Below are 20,720 nucleotides of genomic sequence, written 5' to 3' on the forward strand. Positions count from 1 at the left end.
ATGATGTTTAAATTTTGTGTACTGTGACATCACTTTTTCTAATCATTGTACTGTGACATCACTGTGTGCATTATACATGACTTCTACGGTGACATCATTATGATCCTAAACTGTTAGTTGTGACACCACTATAATTATTATCTCTACTCTGTGACCGCCTGGTATGGAGATAACATAGGAATTGATATATTCATAGCCTTTTCTATTTTGTCGCTATGATTAGAGTAAATCTATAGTGTATTAGTCTTTACAATGACTGCTTGATTATTTCGTATACATATTATTTGGCTGCGCTTTGCACTTGGTCTCAAGTTGTAGTAACCAATAAGATTAATGTATTTTTACTGTCAACTGAGAAAGTTTAAGGTTTCCTGTTTTGTGTGTGACAGTCTTAGATAAGTTTGGAGTCATTGGCAGGAAATCCGCTTCACTTGTGAAGTGTGACCTAACGGCATAGCAGCACAGAAGTAGACACTTTGTGTTACCTACAGTCACAATAATGGGAGAATCCTTGGAAAACAGCACTGTTGACTTCATTGTTTCACTCAACAGAGAATGTCCCAAAGAATTGGGGGAACTGATTGAAAAATCCAGTGGAGATATCCGACGATTTGATGATACTGGCTTTACATTGTCACTTCAGAATGGGCTAGAAAACCTGCGGCTGGAGAACTCACTGACGGATGTAGTGTTGTGTGTAGGCAACAGCGTGTTCTCATGTCACCGCGTCGTACTGGCTGCTGCCAGCAATTACTTTAGGTAAGACATCTTTAGCCAAAATACTGGTGCCATTTTTCATGTAGACAAGCGCCTTGTTTGTGATAATATATATTCTATGGGTAAAATGACTGACCTGAAATAATTTATCTTCACACGGATTCATATGACTTAATTTCAAAATCAACAAAAACATTAACAAAAAAAATTTAAAAGTAAAAGACTAAAAATGTGGGAATAAAACCCCTAGACTCTATTCACGTTATCATTATGGCTTCTGTTTGTAATTTAACCATGACATCTACCATTTTTGAACAGATTCCAATAAATCCCGATGCATGCCATCGACTTATAATGGAGTCTTTCAAACCTATATTATATATTTGGTATTTTTGGTGACCATAATAGTTGTACAGACTCCAATATTCTCACTGCCAAGAACAGAGCTTACAGATCAGTTTACATATTGGGCCTAAATAGCATCTATTGGGATCTACATACTCCCGCACCACTACAGAGCAGCCATGGTTGGGAAGATTGGCTCCTGAGGTCCATAGGTCTATAGTAAACTTTGAGCCTGTGTTACTTCATTACTAAAAACTTTCTGGCACTACGTGATGGCAGCAAAATATGATCTGTGGTATATGAAACCTTCTCCATTGAAGACCAATTTTCAGTGCAATACTTGATGGTCACCCCAAAATATTTTACTGCATATATATTTACCATTAAGAGTTCCCACCTACCGTACTTGGTTTATCCAACCATAACCATTTAGAAACTAATTAGTCATCACTAAAGTACAAAACATTCTCCAGTAAATCTAAGAAGGATTTGTGATACAGATTTGGTGAGGAACCATATGTATAGAATAATACAATTTTGGATTTTATTGATATACTCATTATTCTCCTGTTATTTCTATAAACATACCATATCTAAATATAATAGATTTACATTTAAATTACAGAATAATTTTCCTATGTGCAGTCAGATTAATTGCTGCTAGACTTTGTTATCCTAGAATATCTCTGGAACCGTAGACAGCATGACAATCTGGGATGTAGAATTACCAGTCAAGGACACCAGATGAGACAATGCGCACCTGCCAACAACCTAACGTCTTTAGAGCGGTTGGACCCAAGTCGGTGACATGGGAAAATAGGTTGTCGATCATCTGCCTGATTAAATTCATTTCCCTGTAAGTTAGCAAAAAATGAAACGTCTATGGCAGCCTCTCCTCCACTGCATCCATATTAATGGAAATGAATCAACCATTTTTTCAGCTAATTAAAACCAGATAGGAATAAATAAATAAATAATAATAATAAAAAAAAAATATATATATATATATATATATATATATATATATATATATATCAGAGGCGTAGCTAAGGGTTCAGCTCAGGGGGGCCAACCATCTGAGTGGGCCCCTAAACCTTGATTACAACTATGGTGGCACACTTTAATCATGGGTATAGGGGGAACCTGAGCAGATGATCCTGCTGTAATTGAAAATATATAATGGCCCCCGCATTAGCCCCCACATTGTATCTCCCTTGGATTCTGGTCTCTGTCCTGTGGGCTGCAAATTGCAGAAAATAAAAACAACCAGTAAATGCGTATAGAGTCCACCATATGGGAATAGGTCCCTGAATGAATCCAGGTAACCCTAAAAAGAATACTCTTGTCTGGACAAGACCCTAAAGAGGTGAATGGAAAGAAAGAGGAAAGCAGAAGAAAGGGGGGAGGTAAAATATCACACAATGAAAGAAGAAAGTGCGCCCCCCTGTATGTCATCTCTTCTTTTTTTCCCTTCTCCCCATTTGTGGGCCATGTTATTCAGAGTATACATACGCATCTATATGTGATTATCTACACTCACCTACTGGCTATTCCCATTTTTATTCTATTTGGCTCTTCATCATATATATTTATCCTCAACTTTATGTTTTTTTTTATTGTTTATATAAATGGCATTTTCATGTTTATTACCTTGTATTTACTGATATGAGATGAGACACATTGGACTGATAGGACCCTGACCCCGTCTACAGGACCACATTACGAGCGAGACAGACACAGAGAGAGAGAGCGAGACAGACACAGAGAGAGAGCGAGACAGACACAGAGAGAGAGAGCGAGACAGACACAGAGAGAGAGCGAGACAGACACAGAGAGAGCGCGAGACAGACACAGAGAGCGCGAGACAGACACAGAGAGCGCGAGACAGACACAAAGAGAGAGAGCGAGACAGACACAAAGAGAGAGAGAGCGAGACAGACACAGAGAGAGAGAGCGAGACAGACACAGAGAGAGCGAGACAGACACAGAGAGAGAGAGAGAGCGAGACAGACAGAGAGAGAGAGAGCGAGACAGACAGAGAGAGAGAGAGAGCGAGACAGACACAGAGAGAGCGAGACAGACAGAGAGAGAGAGAGAGAGAGCGAGACAGATACAGAGAGAGAGAGCGAGACAGACACAGAGAGAGAGAGAGCGAGACAGACACAGAGAGAGAGAGAGCGAGACAGACACAGAGAGAGAGAGAGCGAGACAGACACAGAGAGAGAGAGCGAGACAGACACAGAGAGAGAGAGCGAGACAGACACAGAGAGAGAGAGCGAGACAGACACAGAGAGAGAGAGCGAGACAGACACAGAGAGAGAGAGCGAGACAGACACAGAGAGAGAGAGCGAGACAGACACAGAGAGAGAGAGCGAGACAGACACACAGAGAGAGAGAGCGAGACAGACACACAGAGAGAGAGAGCGAGACAGACACACAGAGAGAGAGAGCGAGACAAACACAGAGAGAGAGAGCGAGACAAACACAGAGAGAGAGACAGACAGACAGAGAGAGAGAGAGAGCGAGACAGACACAGAGAGAGAGAGCGAGATAGACACAGAGAGAGAGAGACACAGAGAGAGAGAGAGAGCGAGACAGACACAGAGAGAGAGCGCGAGACAGACAGAGAGAGAGCGCGAGACAGACACAGAGAGAGAGCGCGAGACACACAGAGAGAGAGCGCGAGACAGACACAGAGAGAGAGAGCGCACGAGACAGACACAGAGAGAGAGAGCGAGACAGACACAGAGAGAGAGAGCGAGACAGACACACAGAGAGAGAGAGCGAGACAGACACACAGAGAGAGAGAGCGAGACAAACACAGAGAGAGAGAGCGAGACAAACACAGAGAGAGAGAGCGAGACAAACACAGAGAGAGAGACAGACAGACAGAGAGAGAGAGAGCGAGACAGACACAGAGAGAGAGAGCGAGATAGACACAGAGAGAGAGAGACACAGAGAGAGAGAGAGAGCGAGACAGACACAGAGAGAGAGCGCGAGACAGACACAGAGAGAGAGCGCGAGACAGACACAGAGAGAGAGCGCGAGACACACAGAGAGAGAGCGCGAGACAGACACAGAGAGAGAGAGCGCACGAGACAGACACAGAGAGAGAGAGCGCGAGACAGACACAGAGAGAGAGAGCGCGAGACAGACACAGAGAGAGAGCGCGAGACAGACACAGAGAGAGAGAGCGAGACAGACACAGAGAGAGAGAGCGCGAGACAGACACAGAGAGAGAGAGCGCGAGACAGACACAGAGAGAGAGAGCGCGAGACAGACACAGAGAGCGCGAGACAGACACAGAGAGCGCGAGACAGACACAGAGAGCGCGAGACAGACACAGAGAGCGCGAGACAGACACAGAGAGCGCGAGACAGACACAGAGAGCGCGAGACAGACACAGAGCGCGAGACAGACACAGAGCGCGAGACAGACACAGAGAGCGCGAGACAGACACAGAGAGCGCGAGACAGACACAGAGAGCGCGAGACAGACACAGAGAGCGCGAGACAGACACAGAGAGCGCGAGACAGACACAGAGAGCGCGAGACAGACACAGAGAGCGCGAGACAGACACAGAGAGCGCGAGACAGACACAGAGAGCGCGAGACAGACACAGAGAGAGCGCGAGACAGACACAGAGAGAGCGCGAGACAGACACAGAGAGCGCGAGACAGACAGAGAGCGCGAGACAGACACAGAGAGCGCGAGACAGACAGAGAGAGCGCGAGACAGACACAGAGAGAGAGAGCGAGACAGACACAGAGAGAGAGCGCGAGACAGACACAGAGAGAGAGCGCGAGACAGACACAGAGAGAGAGCGCGAGACAGACAGAGAGAGAGAGCGCACGAGACAGACACAGAGAGAGAGCGCGAGACAGACACAGAGAGAGAGCGCGAGACAGACAGAGAGAAAAATGGATGCAAGAAACCTCAGGGACTTGTCAGTAGGGGAACAGTGTCGTGCCTCCTCCTCACTGCACAGTGCAGTCACCTCCAGCCCCCTGCAGCCTGAGCTCCTACCTCTTCCTATCTCCTGTCCGGCTGCTCCTCTATGCAGGGCTCAGGGAGGGAAGAAGCAGCGTCTCTTCAGCAGACACCACACAGCCATCAATGTGTGTGTGTCTCCAGTATGCTCTGCTGGAGGCTCTGAGGCAGCAGGTACAGTGCTGGCATCCAGCGTCCCCGGGTACATGCTCCTCTACAGAACAGACGGCGGCAGTGCAGGGAGATTCTGTCCCTGCTCCACCGCAGAGCTCAACTATATTGGCGTGCACAGCAGGCTAATATAGTTAAGGGTAGCGTAGCTCCAGGTGTGTCCCCTCTGAGCTCTGGGCCCGGGGCGACCGCACCCTCTGCCCCCCTGGTAGCTACGCTATTGATATATATATATATATATATATATATATACACTGTATATTATTCCTGATTGTAGACTTTTTTTATTTCTATTTTCTGTACTTTACCGGGGTAACTATCTTGCCTGAGCTGCTTTTACCAACATTCAGAAATGTGCTTTACAGTAGTCACATAGATCCCAGGACACAATGGCTTCTATGAGAGTCTGTTGCAGGTATGCTTTTCTGGCCTGTACAGAGGTCATTGTGCAGGGAGGGGAGCTGTGTTCAGCACCCATTGTTAATGGTGGATCATGTAGTAATAATAATAATAAATATATATTTTCTGGTAGGTGCTCCAATTACTATTGCATAGTGTTCATATAAATAATTAGGGTCTGCCCTTTGCGGCAGATCTCCACTTGCACTAGTGGATAGGGCGTCTTGAGCACATTTTTAAATACCAGTTGGGAGATCACCTTTAGTAGAGAATATTGATACACGCTATGTGGAAGAAAGTATTGGCCCACACGTCTTAATTATTAAATTTAGGTTTTACTTTCAGCCCTTTTGTCACATGTATACAATAATCTACCTAGCCAAGCATTCTGCCTTTACAAACGTCCTCCAAGATTTTAGCACAAAAACTGTGCGCTGGTAGCTTCACGACATGTTTTTATGGCCTAGCAGCTGCAAGCAAGCCTTACACCACCAAGCACAATACCAATTTTTAAATGGAGTGGTAGAAATCACTCGGTCACTGTAGCAGTGGAAAGGTGTCCTGTGGAGTGATGAATTACACTTCTCTCTTTATGTTAGAAGGATGTTACTTACCTGACTGCATTGTGCCAACTGTATAGTTTGGTGGAGGAGGGATGCTGCAATGTGATTGTTTTTCAGGGGTTGGTCTAGGTCGATTATTTCAAGTGAAGGGAAATCTTAATACGCCATATTAATGTCTATGGATTTAGAATAGGAGGTCATAGAAGCTCCTGTAGTGGATGTGTAGGTGTCCCGTTACTTATGTCCCTGTAGTATATGTGATCACGGTGAACATCTTTTATGTTGTCTTGCTCTAAATTCAGAAAGCGCTGTCGCTCATCAATGTGGTATTATCCACACAATCTACAAACATATGGGACATTTCATTCACCTAGTAACATTCTTATCTCTGCTTAATCCTAATCCCTTTTTTGTCTATTTTTTGCTCTAGTAACAAGAAGAGGCTAAATAGGAGTAAGCAATCCTGGTATAAATTTACAGTACATTGTTAATTAGATCCCACATTTTTTCACATTTGTTGCTGCCAATAGTTTTATATGGAAAGAGAATGGACTGGAATCCTTGGCAGATGTGCAGCAATGTATGATACAAACAAGCTAAATGACCAGGATAATCAAGAGCTGAGAGGTCAGCAAGTCTGATCCGCAAGTCTTGTACCACTGAGATAATGCATTGATGTCCATAGACAAAACTGAACCGCTGAACTATAGAGGCTGGTTATCTATCATCATGCCTATACCCCATCTGTCGTGCATGTGACAAGGGATTGGTCACTTTTTTTCTTAGTTTCATATTGTATATATTAGAAAAAAAAGCTCTGATTCTCAATAAAAGTATTACTGCTAGAGGAGGATGGATGCCGTGCTTCATGGAAGTACTATATGCACTGAGAGCCGGGCATACATACATGCCAATAAGTTATAACTTAAAGGAGTTGCTAACTACCTGCCTGTTATTCCTGCTGCCGCGCATCTCTGCCAAATCAGAGCATTCACAGGCCGCTCTTGCCGGTGATTCTTCAGCTTCTGCTGACGTCATGCTGACAGATCAGCTGCTACTCTTCCGCTCTGCCCTGTTGATGGGGCATGACAGCTGGTGTCATGCTGATTGACAGATGGCTCCCCGCAGTCTAACTGTGGGAAGCCAATAGTCAATTAGCATGGCATTTGGCATCCTTGTTTACAGATCAGCCCAGAAGAGGAAGAGCTGCTCTGTCAACGTGAAGCAGCAGAATCACTAGCAGGAGTGGTCTGTGATCACTCTGAGCTGGCGCAGGGTAGAACTGGCAGGTACTTAGCAACTACTTGCCTGTTAGTTTGTGATAACAGAAATCCCACATGCCTGTTAGTTTTTAGGCTTATTGCAACAAAATAAACTAATCCTAGATAACCCCTGTAAACATAAAACTAATTAAAATCTTCCAATATGATAACAAATTACATTAACAATAATAAAAACAATGTTAAAAAAATTAAACACTTTTTTTCTTAAAGGAAACCTGTCACTCCCAAAATTGAAGATGAGCTAAGCCCACCAGTATCGGGGGCTTATCTACAGCATTCTGGAATGCTGTAGATAAGCCCCGATGTATCCTGAAAGATGAGAAAAAGAGGTTAGATTATACTCACCTGGGCGGGCGGTCCGATCCGATGGGCGTCGTGGTCCAGGGCCTCCTATCTTCATAGGATGACGTCTTCTTCTTGTCTTCACGCTGCGGCTCTGGCGCAGGCGTACTTTGGGCGCCGGCGTACTTTGGGCGCCGGGTCTCTCTGACCTTTCCCGGCACCTGCGCACTGCAGTACTTTGCTCTGCCCTCAACAGGGCAGACAAAGTACGCCTGCACCGGAGCCGCAGCGTGAAAACAAGAAGAGGACGTCATCGTAAGAAGATGGGAGGCCCCGGACAGGACTGTGACGCCCATCGGACCGGACCGCAGCGGAACTACCCCTTTGTGAGTATAATCTAACCTCTTTTCTCATCTTTCAGGATACATTGAGGGCTTATCTACTGCATTCCAGAATGCTGTACATAAGCCCCTGATGCTGGTGGGCTGAGCTCATCTTCGATATTGGGGGTTACAGGTTCCCTTTAATATACGGTACATAAATTGCTAATTATAAAGTCAACTATATAGAGAGATTTGATTTTTCCATAAGTTTAATAACCTGTACAAATTTGATCTGTGAGTAGTCAAATTGATGATTTATTTTTGTGCGTTTACTCCATTTATCCACAGCCCACAAAACCCAACCATTGTGTGGGATAACTGTATTGTTGACATCTTAAACTCATGAAGCCAACTATGCTGACAGAATTGAGCCCTTGTACAAAAACAACATATGTGCCCTTTTCAGTCCAATAGCTCATCATAATGCACAATTGCACCTGCTTTGGGGGTAGTAGTGGGCCCCCTCATACTGTATATCGGGCCCATGTTCGGATGCCCAGGTTGCAACAATAGTATATCTGCCCCTGCCATCGCCTAAAGCAGAGAGATCTAGTGTGGCCTCATCTGTTGGTTGGGTTCATACATAGATGGCTAAGCTCATATATCACCATATATCATATCATATATATCACATCATATATCACCATATATATCATATGTCATATATATCACATCATATATCACCATGGAGATACTGTAGATGCCGTGCCATGTGAAAACGTCTCCTACTGTATGACCATGGAATATGCATGCGAATGCCATGTAATACTGCATTTTCCAAGCATCGGCTTCTGCAGGGAAATGTGTGGCGAACAACAGGTGAATAATTTTAAAAAGTTGGATTTGCAACTATTTTCTAATCACCAGGCCAGATTCCTTTTACAAAATAGTTTTAGTGTCATTTTGAGATTTTTATGTTGCTCTCTAACATGCTTTGATGCTGCTTTATCTGACACAGATGTGTATTTCTTCCTTAGAGCCATGTTCTGTAATGATCTCAAAGAAAAGTATGAAGAGAAGATTATAATCCAGGGAGTGGAAGCTGAAACCATGCAGACTATCTTGGATTATACTTACACTAGTAAAGTCGTGATCACTAAGCAGAACGTGCAGAAAATATTAGAGGCTGCCAGTCTTTTTCAGGTAAGTCCACTATAGTCATATGGTGCACACACTGGGTTTTGTGTACAAGCTTGTGCAGGAACAAGTTGTGCCTCCAAATAATGAATGCTGGAACCGAATTGGTTGTTATAGGCTACTTCAATTTTTGTTGAACACTTACAGTTAGGTCCATATATATTTGGACAGAGACAACATTTTTTTAATTTTATTTATAGACATTACCACAATGAATTTTAAACAAAACAATTCAGATGCAGTTGAAGCTCAGACTTTCAGCTTTCATTTGAGGGTATCCACATTAAAATTGGATGAAGGGTTTAGAAGTTTCAGCTCCTTAACATGTGCCACCCTGTTTTTAAAGGGACTAAAAGTAATTGGACAGATTCAATAATTTTAAATAAAATGTTCATTTTTAGTACATGGTTGAAAACCGTTTGTTGGCAATGACTGCCTGAAGTCTTGAACGCATGGACATCACCAGACGCTGTGTTTCCTCCTTTTTGATGCTCTGCCAGGCCTTCACTGCCGTGGTTTTCAGTTGCTGTTTGTTTGTGGGCCTTTCTGTCTGAAGTTTAGTCTTTAACAAGTGAAATGCATGCTCAATTGGGTTGACATCAGGTGACTGACTTGGCCATTCAAGAATATTCCACTTCTTTGCTTTAATAAACTCCTGGGTTGCTTTGGCTTTATGTTTTGGGTCATTGTCCATCTGTAGTATGAAACGATGACCGATCAGTTTTGCTGCATTTGGCTGGATCTGAGCACACAGTATGTCTCTGAATACCTCAGAATTCATTCGTCTGCTTCTGTTCTGTGTCACATCATCAATAATCACTAGTGACCCAGTGCCACTGGCAGCCATGCATGCCCAAGCCATCACACTGCCTCCGCCGTGTTTTACAGATGAAGTGGTATGCTTTGGATCATGAGCTGTACCACACCTTCATCATACTTTTCTCTTTCCATCATTCTGGTAGAGGTTGATCTTGGTTTCATCTGTCCAAAGAATGTTCTTCCAGAACTGTGCTGGCTTTTTTAGATGTTTTTAAGCAAAGTCCAGTCTAGCCTTTTTCTTCTTGATGCTTATGAGTGGCTTGCACCGTGCAGTGAACCCTTTGTATTTACTTTCATGCAGTCTTCTCTTTATGGTAGATTAGAATATTGATACGCCGACCTCCTGGAGAGTGTTGTTCACTTGGTTGGCTGTTGTGAAGGGGTTTCTCTTCACCATGGAGATTATTCTGCGATCATCCACCACTGTTGTCTTCTGTGGGCGCCCAGGTCTTTTTGCATTGATGAGTTCACCAGTGCTTTCTTTCTTTCTCACGATGTACCAAATTGTAGATTTTGCCACTCCTAGTATTGTAGCAGTTTCTCAAATGGGTTTTTTCTGTTTTCGCAGCTTAAGGATGGCTTGTTTCACCTGCATGGAGAGCTCCTTTGACCGCATATTTAGTTCACAGCAAAACCTTCCAAATGCGTGCACCACACCTCAAATCAACTCCAGGCCTTTTATCTGCTTAATTGAGAATGACATAACGAAGGGATTAACCACAACTTTCCATGAAATAGGTTTGGATTCTATTGTCCAATTACTTTTGGTCCCTTTAAAAACAGGGTGGCACATGTTAAGGAGCTGAAACTCCTAAACCCTTCATCCAATTTTAATGTGGATACCCTCAAATGAAAGCTGAAAGTCTGAACTTCAACTGCATCTGAATTGTTTTTTTTAAATTCATTGTGGTAATGTCTATAACCAAAATTAGAAAAATGTTGTCTCTGTCCAAATATATATGGACCCAACTGTATTTTTACATATACCATGGGGGAAATAAGTATTTGATCCCTTGTAGGCGATTCCAGCTCTGTGCAGGTCTATGATCTTGTCCCTGACATCCTTAGAAAGTTCTTTGGTCTTGCCCATGTTGTAGAGGTTAGAGTCTGACTGATTAATTGAGTCTGTGGATAGGAGTCTTTTATAAATGTGACTTTGTAAGACAGTTGTTTTTAATGCAGGTAACGAGTTGATTAGGAGCGTCTAACTGGACTGTAGGAGCTAGAACTCATAATGGTTGGTAGGGCATCAAATACTTATTTCTCACTGCAAAATGCAAATAAATTTATATAATTTATACAACGTGATTTTCTGGATATTATTTTTGATATTCTATCTCTCAATGCTAAAAATAACCTACCCTTAAAATTATAAAATATTCATCTCTTTGTCAGTGGGCAAATTTACAAAATCAGCAAGGGATAATAATAATCTTTATTTTTATATAGCGCTAACATATTCCGCAGCACTTTACAGTTTTGCACACATTATCATCACTGTCCCCGATGGGGCTCACAATCTAAATTCCCTATCAGTATGTCTTTGAAATGTGGGAGGAAACCGGAGTGCCCGGAGGAAACCCACGCAAACACGGAGAGAACATACAAACTCTTTGCAGATGTTGTCCTGAGTGGGATTAGAACCCAGGACCCCAGCGCTGCAAGGCTGCTGTGCTAACCACTGAGCCACCGTGGATCAAATACTTATTTCCCCCACTGTACATACGTAAATATATGTACAGTTGAGGTGAAAAGTTTTGAGACTGACATAAATTTTGGTAAGTTTGTGGCTTCAATTTTAAAGTGGCAATTTACATTAACTGTAGATTGTTAGGAAGAGTGGTCAGATCAATTGTAAATTATTACAAAAAAGTCAACTAGTGATGGCACCATCTCATAAAGAGGATTCAACTGCAGGATCAGTCCAGTAGCAGTGCAGATCTTGCTCAGGATTGGCAGCCTGGCTAATCTGTCATCAAGATGGGCAGCAAAAAAGCCACTTCTCTCCAAAAACATCAAGGAAAGTCTGACAAAGATTTGTCAGAGGACTGGGGTAAAGTTAATTCCTCTTCTGAGTATTTGGGACATCTGGAAGATTGATTGTCTGGCGAAGTAAAGGTGAATACTACCACATGTTCTGTGTTTTCCCAACAGTAAAGCATCCTGAGACCATTCATGTGTGGGGTGGCTTTTGATAAATCACAGCTATCATCAACCCCACCTACCATTACCCCAATTGCCACTGCACCAGGGCAATTGGGAAGACCTGGGCAAGCACCAGGAATTGGCACCTCTAATGTGATGCGCCACTTCTAGAGGTGCTACAGGCTGGTATTTTTAGGCTGTGAAGAGCCCAATAACCAGGGACCTTCCCAGTCTTATTATATAAGCCTACAGCTGTCTGCTTTACCTTTGCTGGTTATTAAAAACTAGATGGTGGCCTGATTCTAACGCATCGGGTATTCTAGAATATGTATGTATGTATATAGCAGCCACATAGTATATAGCACAGGCCATGTAGTATATAGGAGCCATGTAGTATATAGCAGACAAATACTACGTGGCCTGTGCTATATACTATGTGGCTGCTATAAACATACATACATATTGTAGAATACCCGATGCGTTAATACAGGCCACGCAGTATATAACAGTGACCACGCAGTATATAACACAGCCCAAACAGTATATAACACTGCCCACGCAGTATATAACACTGGCCACGTAATATATAGCACAGCCCATGCAGTATACAACACAGCCCACACAGCATATAACACAGCCCACGCAGTATATAGCAGCCACATAGTATATAACACAGGCGACATACTATATAACACAGGCGATGTAGTATGTAACACAGTCCACGCAGTATAAAATACAGCCCACGCAGTATATAACACAGGCCACGCAGTATATAACACAGCCCACGCAGTATATAACACAGCCCACGCAGTATATAACACAGCCCACGCAGTATATAACACAGCCCACGTAATATATAGCACAGCCAGCGCAGTATATAACACAGCCCACATAGTATATAACACAGCCCACGCAGTATATAATACAGCCCATGTAGTATATAACCAAGCCCACGTAGTATATAGCACAGCCCACATAATATATAGCACAGCCCACGCAGTATATAACACAGGCCACGCAGTATATAACAGCCCACGCAGTATATAACACTGGCCACGTAGTATATAGCAGCCACGCAGTATATAACACAGCCCACGTAGTATATAGCAGTGTGGGCACCATATCCCTGTAAAAAAAATAATTAAAATAAAAAATAGTTATATACTCACCCGCCGGAATCCAGCGAAGCTGTGCCGATGCGTTCACGGCTGCTGCCATCTTCCGTTCCCAGGATGCATTGCGAAATTACCCAGATGACTTAGCGGTCTCGTTAGACCGCTAAGTCTTCTGGGTAATTTCACAATGCATCCCTGGGAACGGAAGATGGCGGCAGCCGCGCGTGCCTCGGCGGACTACGGAAGGTGAGTATAGCAGGTTTTTTTTTTTGTTTTTTTTTTATTTTTAACATGACATCTTTTTACTATTGATGCTGCATAGGCAGCATCAATAGTAAAAAGTTGGGGACACACAGGGTTAATAGCAGCGATAACGGAGTGCGTTACCCGCGACATAACGCGGTCTGTGAACGCTGGCATTAACCCTGTGTGAGCGGTGACTGGAGGGGAGTATGCGGGCGCCGGGCACTGACTGCGGGGAGTAAGGAGGGACTAATTCTCGGTCGGACTGTGCCCGTCGCTGATTGGTCGTGGCAGCCAGGACAGGTAGCTGGCGAGACCAATCAGCGACGTGGGATTTCCGTTACAGACAGAAGGACAGACAGAAAGACGGAAGTACCCCTTAGACAATTATATAGTAGATAACACATTTTTTTTATTATTATTTATTTAATATCAGAAAGTTTGGCCGACTTTAGTCTAATGTGTACTGGGTCCTTAAAAAACTCTAGATTTTTTTTTAAATAAAAGGATTGAAAGCAACCTCAGTGAACCTTGACTATTGCGCATTGGATTTAATTCTGCGAATACTATCCCCATTCTTTGTCTTTTTTCTGTACCAGACTAGCTTTTAGATCTGCAGAAACCATATGTATACACTGGAATAGATGGGTTTATGCACAGACCCTATGAAATGTGAGGTCATGCACTCTGAGCAAGCAATTCTAAGAACATCTTTTGTGGGAAAATCACAAATGTTGCAGAGTTTCTGGTTTCTGTATTGCACAACAGAACCGCAGTCTGCTCTCTGGTGTCAAAGAAACTTCAATGCATTGCTAAGTAATATCTTCTTAAATTAAATTCTTTGTGCAAATTCTTTATCACCTATGCATATAATAATACGTGTTCATCTCTGGGATTGTGAGAGAATGGTGCTCTACAGAGCCCTGGGTCAATGGAGCAGAGGTCAAGCATGTGCACCAGTGCTCTTTTCATTGTCTACGGGACTGCCAGAGATAGATGAATGTAGCGATTCCTTAGGATCAATGGGTGTCCCAGTGTTGTACCCATTAGATAAGTGATAACTTAAAGGAGTTGTCCATTACTGGAGATCCTCTGCCTAAATGGGATGTTCAGGACTTGTACCATGATGATGATGGCATAACGTTAGGATAGGTAATCAATATCTGATTGGCAGAGGTACGATGCCAGGCACCCCTACGAATCAGCTGTTACTGGTGCAAAGTTATGGAGCTGCACAGCAGTCGGGTACTACAAACCCATCTCCTATTGATTTGAATAAGAGGGCGGATATGCAGTACCCAGCCACGGCCATTTTACAGGTGATGGAGCTGTGCAGCTCCACAACTGGGTATTTTGGGCCATTGCAGCCCCCAGAAACAGCTGTCAGGGAAAGGCCATCAAAGTGCATCAATGTAAAAGTCCAGGCCAACCGCTTTAATCCTTTCACGACATTTGCTGTACAGTACTTATACGTTATGGTCAGATAGAGGTTCCCGACTGATGATGTATAGATACATCATGGAGATTGTGAGCGCCCGCATGATCGCCGCCGGGAGCTTGGCTTACATGATAACTGAGCCCTGAATGTTTAACACCATAAATGCCACGTTCGATATTGATTGCAACATTTAGGAGCCTGGGAGAGGAAGGTGGCTCCCTCTCAACCTCTGGGTCACCGTATACGGCAAGCCTATTAGTTCATGCTGAGAGCATGGTTTAAGAATTGCAATTAGTGTTGAGCGATACCTTCCAATATCGGGATCAGATTGGATCGGCCGATATGCAAAAAATATTGGATATCGCCAATACCGATACTGGAAACCAATGCAAGTCAATGGGACACAAATATCGGAATGAAAATAAGCCCTTTCTTTTCTTGCACATCCAGTTCCGGAGGGGGGAAGAGTGTGGGCGGTGCGTGGGTGGAGACTGCGTGTTTGTTTGGGACCGTGGGGGGTCTGTGCGACCTCTTGGGGGTCTGTGCGGGCCTCTCGGGGGTCTGTGCGGGCCTCTTGGGGGTCTTTGTGTTTGTGTGCAGGCATCGTCCGACGGGACTACAAGTCCCATCGGGCTATGCCTGCTACAATGGCAGTGATTGACACATTTGCCAATTATAGGACAGTAGTAGTCCCATCATCCGGCTAATGTGTTGAATGTAAAAAAAAAACAAAACACAAACATACATACTACATACAACATACTACATACATACTACATACATGCAACATACTTACAACATACATACAACATACCACATACATTCAACATCCTATATACATACAACATACAACATACATACTACATACATACTACATACATACAACAAACATACAACATACTACATAATACTACATACATACATACAACATACATACTACATACATAAAACATACATACATACAACAACTACATACATACTACATACAATACATTCATACATTACATACAATACATACATATAGACATACAGTACATATAACATAGAGTATATACTCACCATCACTTGTCACTTTGTTCCCGAAGCCAATGTCATCTGTAAAAAATATTACAATAACAAACAATATATTCCCTAATCCGCAGAAATCCACGAGTGTCCCACGACGATCTCCCGTGGAGAACGGCAACCTCAGCTGATGCGACCGCTCTCTAGGGGCTCCAGGAATACAATGACAGGAGGAAGGTATCCTTCCGCACTGTATTCCTCCGCCGCTGTAAAAAAATAGTCCCTAGTCTCACTTTTGGCATTGCTGTGTGAGAAATTTCCCACGCAGCAATTGCCATAAAGTGAGACTCTGAACTATAGTAACCTCTCAGTGATGCACTGCAGGAGCCATTGTCTCTGGTCAGTGTGTCACTGAAGGTCCTATAGAGCAGTGACATCACCCGATAGAAACTAAAAACAATGTATGCTCATTTCCAGCAGCAGCGCCATTCCAATGATGTTGGCACTGTAGTACCCATTGAAGATTGGTATTGTGAGGTAAACACCACTGAGCTCAGTGATTGGCTGAGTGATGCGATGTCACCGCTGCAGCCAAAACATTGATACCAAAGAAGTGGCAAAGGGTGAGTTCCTTGTGTGTTTTGTTATTTTGGGTATTTTACAGCATTTTGGACCCATTTTCCTAAAAGGGTCAAACCCATTAAGATGATGTATATTTAAAAATCTGTAGTGCAAATCCATTTAGGAGCCTATGGATGAGATTTTTCAAAAAGTCATCCACTTTTCTAGTCCAAATTTTTCACCCACAAATGCAAATGGAAAATCTATAGCATTTACCCTTGTGTGAATGTAGCCATACTGTTTTCTACCTGTTCCTGCAATAATTCGAACCTCCCACTCCCGTCTCCAAGACTTCTTCGCACTGTTCCAGTTCTCTGGAATGCACTACCCAGGACAATACACATTACTGCTGGAAGTCCTTATATTAGAAAGCACAGCTGACTAAACTTTAGGGTATGTTCCCACTTCCCACGTTCAGTAATAGGCAGCGTTTTGGACGCAGCACATGTCCGCTCCGTCCAAAGTGCTGCCGGCTTTTGAACGCAGGTGATTCCGCAGGTGTTCACTGAACCGTGCGGAATCACCGCTCCCAATTCATTAATAAATTGACATGCTGCGGTCTCGAAAGATGCGCCGCATGTCCGTCTCTGCAGGGATGCCGGAGGCATAGTGGAGATGGGATTTCTTCAAATCCCATCCACTGTGCTGTAACATCTGGATGCGGCGGGTTGGATGCTGCAGATGTACGCAGCGTCCAATCCGCAGAGTTTACTGACCGTGGGAACATACCCTTAAAGTGCAGTTAAAATATGCTATGCCGATGCATACAAGCTACATGTATGCATATACAGTATCTTGTACATAGTATATATATAGGGGGACTGAGCATAAACAAATTTGTAAGGCGGCTTCTTGTCCGTTGTTCAATGTCATATGCCAAAGTAAATGATGATCAGACATGTCAGATTTTGATATGCAGAATCTTTTATTATGTGAGTGTCTGCCGAGGTGCACTGGCTTGTCTTCCTCTAATGACATAAGTAAGTATATTAAGAGGTCAAGAAGAGATATCATGAATAATAAAGATAAATACAAGATAAATACTTTTACTTCTGTATTTTTGATGGAAAACCATGTTGTTATTAAGACAAAACAGCAAAAAGATAAAAAAGATGAATAAAAAAAGACACTAAAGCTACATTTACACTGAAAGATAACTGTGAAAGAGCATTTTTTTTAATCATTCCATGATTATATATAGATTGTCTCCATGTGTTTGGGCTCTAATTTTATAACTTTTGACTTAAAGTACAATTCCACGGACCGACCATGTAAATGATGCACCCTGAGCGACCTGTAGTAGATCTCTAATAGATGCCTGGGCTGCCATAGTTCTTGGTAGTGCGTATCCAGTTCACACAGGAAGATGCACTTCCGATTATTTCACTCTATAGCTGAGTGTTTTGCTCATTCATTGGGTTATCGGCAGCCTGTTTACATTGCACTATCTTTCAGTGGACATGCAGCTTTATACAGAAAACCATTACTGTAAGTTTTATAGGCTTTTACCATGCCTTTTAAAGCAGAATTACAACATACTGCAGGTGATTAAATGAGTAAAAGCCCAGTAGTCATGTTCCTTCAATGCCTAATATCCTGTTGGGCTCTAATTTCATATATTTTTCTATTTCTACCAAATCTCTTTGATGATTGCCAAATATTTAACATTCTGCTACATTTTGAACACATATGAATTCTACTGATTAAACCCCCCATTAATTGACATATTTTCTGCGTTTTCCTGCGTCACTTCCTGTAGCGGTCCACTCCTGTTATCTGTGTATGTTCAGCCAGTGCTTGGTTCACTAAGGACCCCTGCATAACTTCCCTACTTTCTTATCTTCACTTCTTGTGTCATTATGGCAGGGTGGGATAAGCCTAAAAACAGCTAACATGGATCAATCTACTTACAAACTATCACATCAAATCTGCACAGTCCGCATTGGATCAATCTACTACAGACTTTCCACAGTGGATAGTCAGCAGTAAAATCTGCAACTGCAAAATCTGCACCATTGTTGTCAAAATGCTGCTGTTTTCGCCCTTTGCTTTACAAATGGTGAAATTTGTGGTGAAAATCCACAACGTAAATTGACATGCTGTGGATTATAATGTGGGATTTCAAGAAATACAATCCACATTTCTGCTATTGTGACATAGTGGGTTTTCCCATCCAGAAAAAATATTTGCTGCATATCCGCTCTGTGTGCACATACCTAATATCCTTTGATTAAGCGAGCTTAGTCTCCAGAAACGCGTCGAGATTCACACCCACTTGGTTTTGTGCTGAAGTTTGTACCCTCTATGTTACAAGTTTTGTGAATAAAGAAATGTTATCTTCACGGATTCGGTGGAGCTGGAGCTCCTCTTTTCCTTCTGATTATGTACGCTTGGACACAGTGGGTCCGTGCTCCCGAAGTTCAGCTAATGCATTGATGGGTGAGCTGGTATATATTTTCTTCTCTTGAACATAACCACAATCCACACATCATGGACCCGTGAGCAGGATTGGACTTGGACAGAAGAGGACCTCTGTGGAAGACCAATAAATAGGCCCCTCACAGTCCAATATCTCTTCATAATGCACACCTGCTTTAGAGATGGATGTGAGCCCCCATGCGACTGAACAGGTAACACCAATAATATGTCCGCTCGTGCAGGGCCGGCTCCAGGTTTTTGGGGGCCCCGGGCGAAAGAGACTCAGTGGCCCCCCCTCTTTAACACATACCACGATTCATGATCGCATATAAACACAGCCATGTAGTATATAACACAGCCCACGTAGTATATAACACAGCCATGTAGTATATAACAGCCCACGTAGCATATAACACAGCCACGTAGTATATAGCACAGCCCACGTATCATATAACAGCCCATATAGTATATAGCACAGCCACATAGTATATAACACGGCCCACGTAGTTTATAGAACAGCCATGTAGTATACAGCACAGCCCACATAGTAGTATACAGCACTGCCCACACAGTAGTATACAGCACAGCCCACACAGTAGTATATAGCACAGTCCACACAGTAGTATATAGCACAGTCCACACAGTAGTATATAGCACAGCCCACACAGTAGTATATAGCACAGCCCACACAATAGTATACAGCACTGCCCACATAGTAGTATACAGCACTGCCCACATAGTAGTATATAGCACAGCCACACAGTAGTATACAGCACTGCCCACATAGTAGTATACAGCACTGCCCACGTAGTATATAGCAGCCCCCATAGTATATAACACTGCCAACGTAGTATATAACACTGCCCACGTAGTATATAACAGCCCACGTAGTATATAGCAGCCCACGTAGTATATAGCAGCCCACGTAGCATATAGCAGCCCATGTAGTATATAGCACAGCCCACGTAGTATATAGCAGCCCAGCCCACGTAGTATATAGCAGCCCATGTAGTATATAGCAGCCAACGTAGTATATAGCAGCCCACGTAGCATATAGCAGCCCATGTAGTATATAGCACAGCCCACGTAGTATATAGCAGCCCAGCCCACGTATATAGCAGCCCATGTAGTATATAGCAGCCAACGTAGTATATAGCAGCCCACGTAGCATATAGCAGCCCATGTAGTATATAGCACAGCCCACGTAGTATATAGCAGCCCAGCCCACGTAGTATATAGCAGCCCATGTAGTATATAGCAGCCAACGTAGTATATAGTAGCCCACGTAGCATATAGCAGCCCACGTAGTATATAGCAGCCCAGCCCATGTAGTATATAGCAGCGCAGCCCATGTAGTATATAGCACGCAGCCCACGTAGTATATAGCAGCCCAGCCCACGTAGTATATAGCAGCCCAGCCCACGTAGTATATAGCAGCCCAGACCACGTAGTATATAGCAGCCTGGCCCACGTAGTATATAGCAGCCCATGTAGTATATAGCAGCCCCCGTAGTTTATAGCAGCCCACGTAGTATATAGCAGCCCAGCTGTTGTGAATTCTGTGGCCAAGCTCCCTCCTGTGGTCGAGAGTGGTACTTCGGCTGGTTCTGTCTATGGGCTTCCTTTGGTGGATGAGAGTGGTACTG

The 20,720-nt window shown here is 43.4% G+C and overlaps 1 protein-coding gene across 1 annotated transcript in view; it reads left to right on the forward strand.

The window, feature by feature from the left end:
- The first annotated feature begins 429 nt into the window (after positions 1–429).
- The window catches only part of KLHL6 (kelch like family member 6), a 112,114-nt gene continuing 91,823 nt past the window's right edge, over positions 430–20,720 (forward strand). Inside the window, exons 1-2 of the mRNA XM_069727781.1 lie at positions 430–759; positions 9,111–9,276. Of these exons, the coding sequence (XP_069583882.1) occupies positions 500–759; positions 9,111–9,276 (426 nt within the window). The 5' untranslated portion in view covers positions 430–499. The remainder of the gene's footprint in view (positions 760–9,110; positions 9,277–20,720) is intronic.

This window comes from Ranitomeya imitator, chromosome 5 (assembly GCF_032444005.1).
Source record: "Ranitomeya imitator isolate aRanImi1 chromosome 5, aRanImi1.pri, whole genome shotgun sequence".
NCBI lineage: Eukaryota > Metazoa > Chordata > Amphibia > Anura > Dendrobatidae > Ranitomeya > Ranitomeya imitator.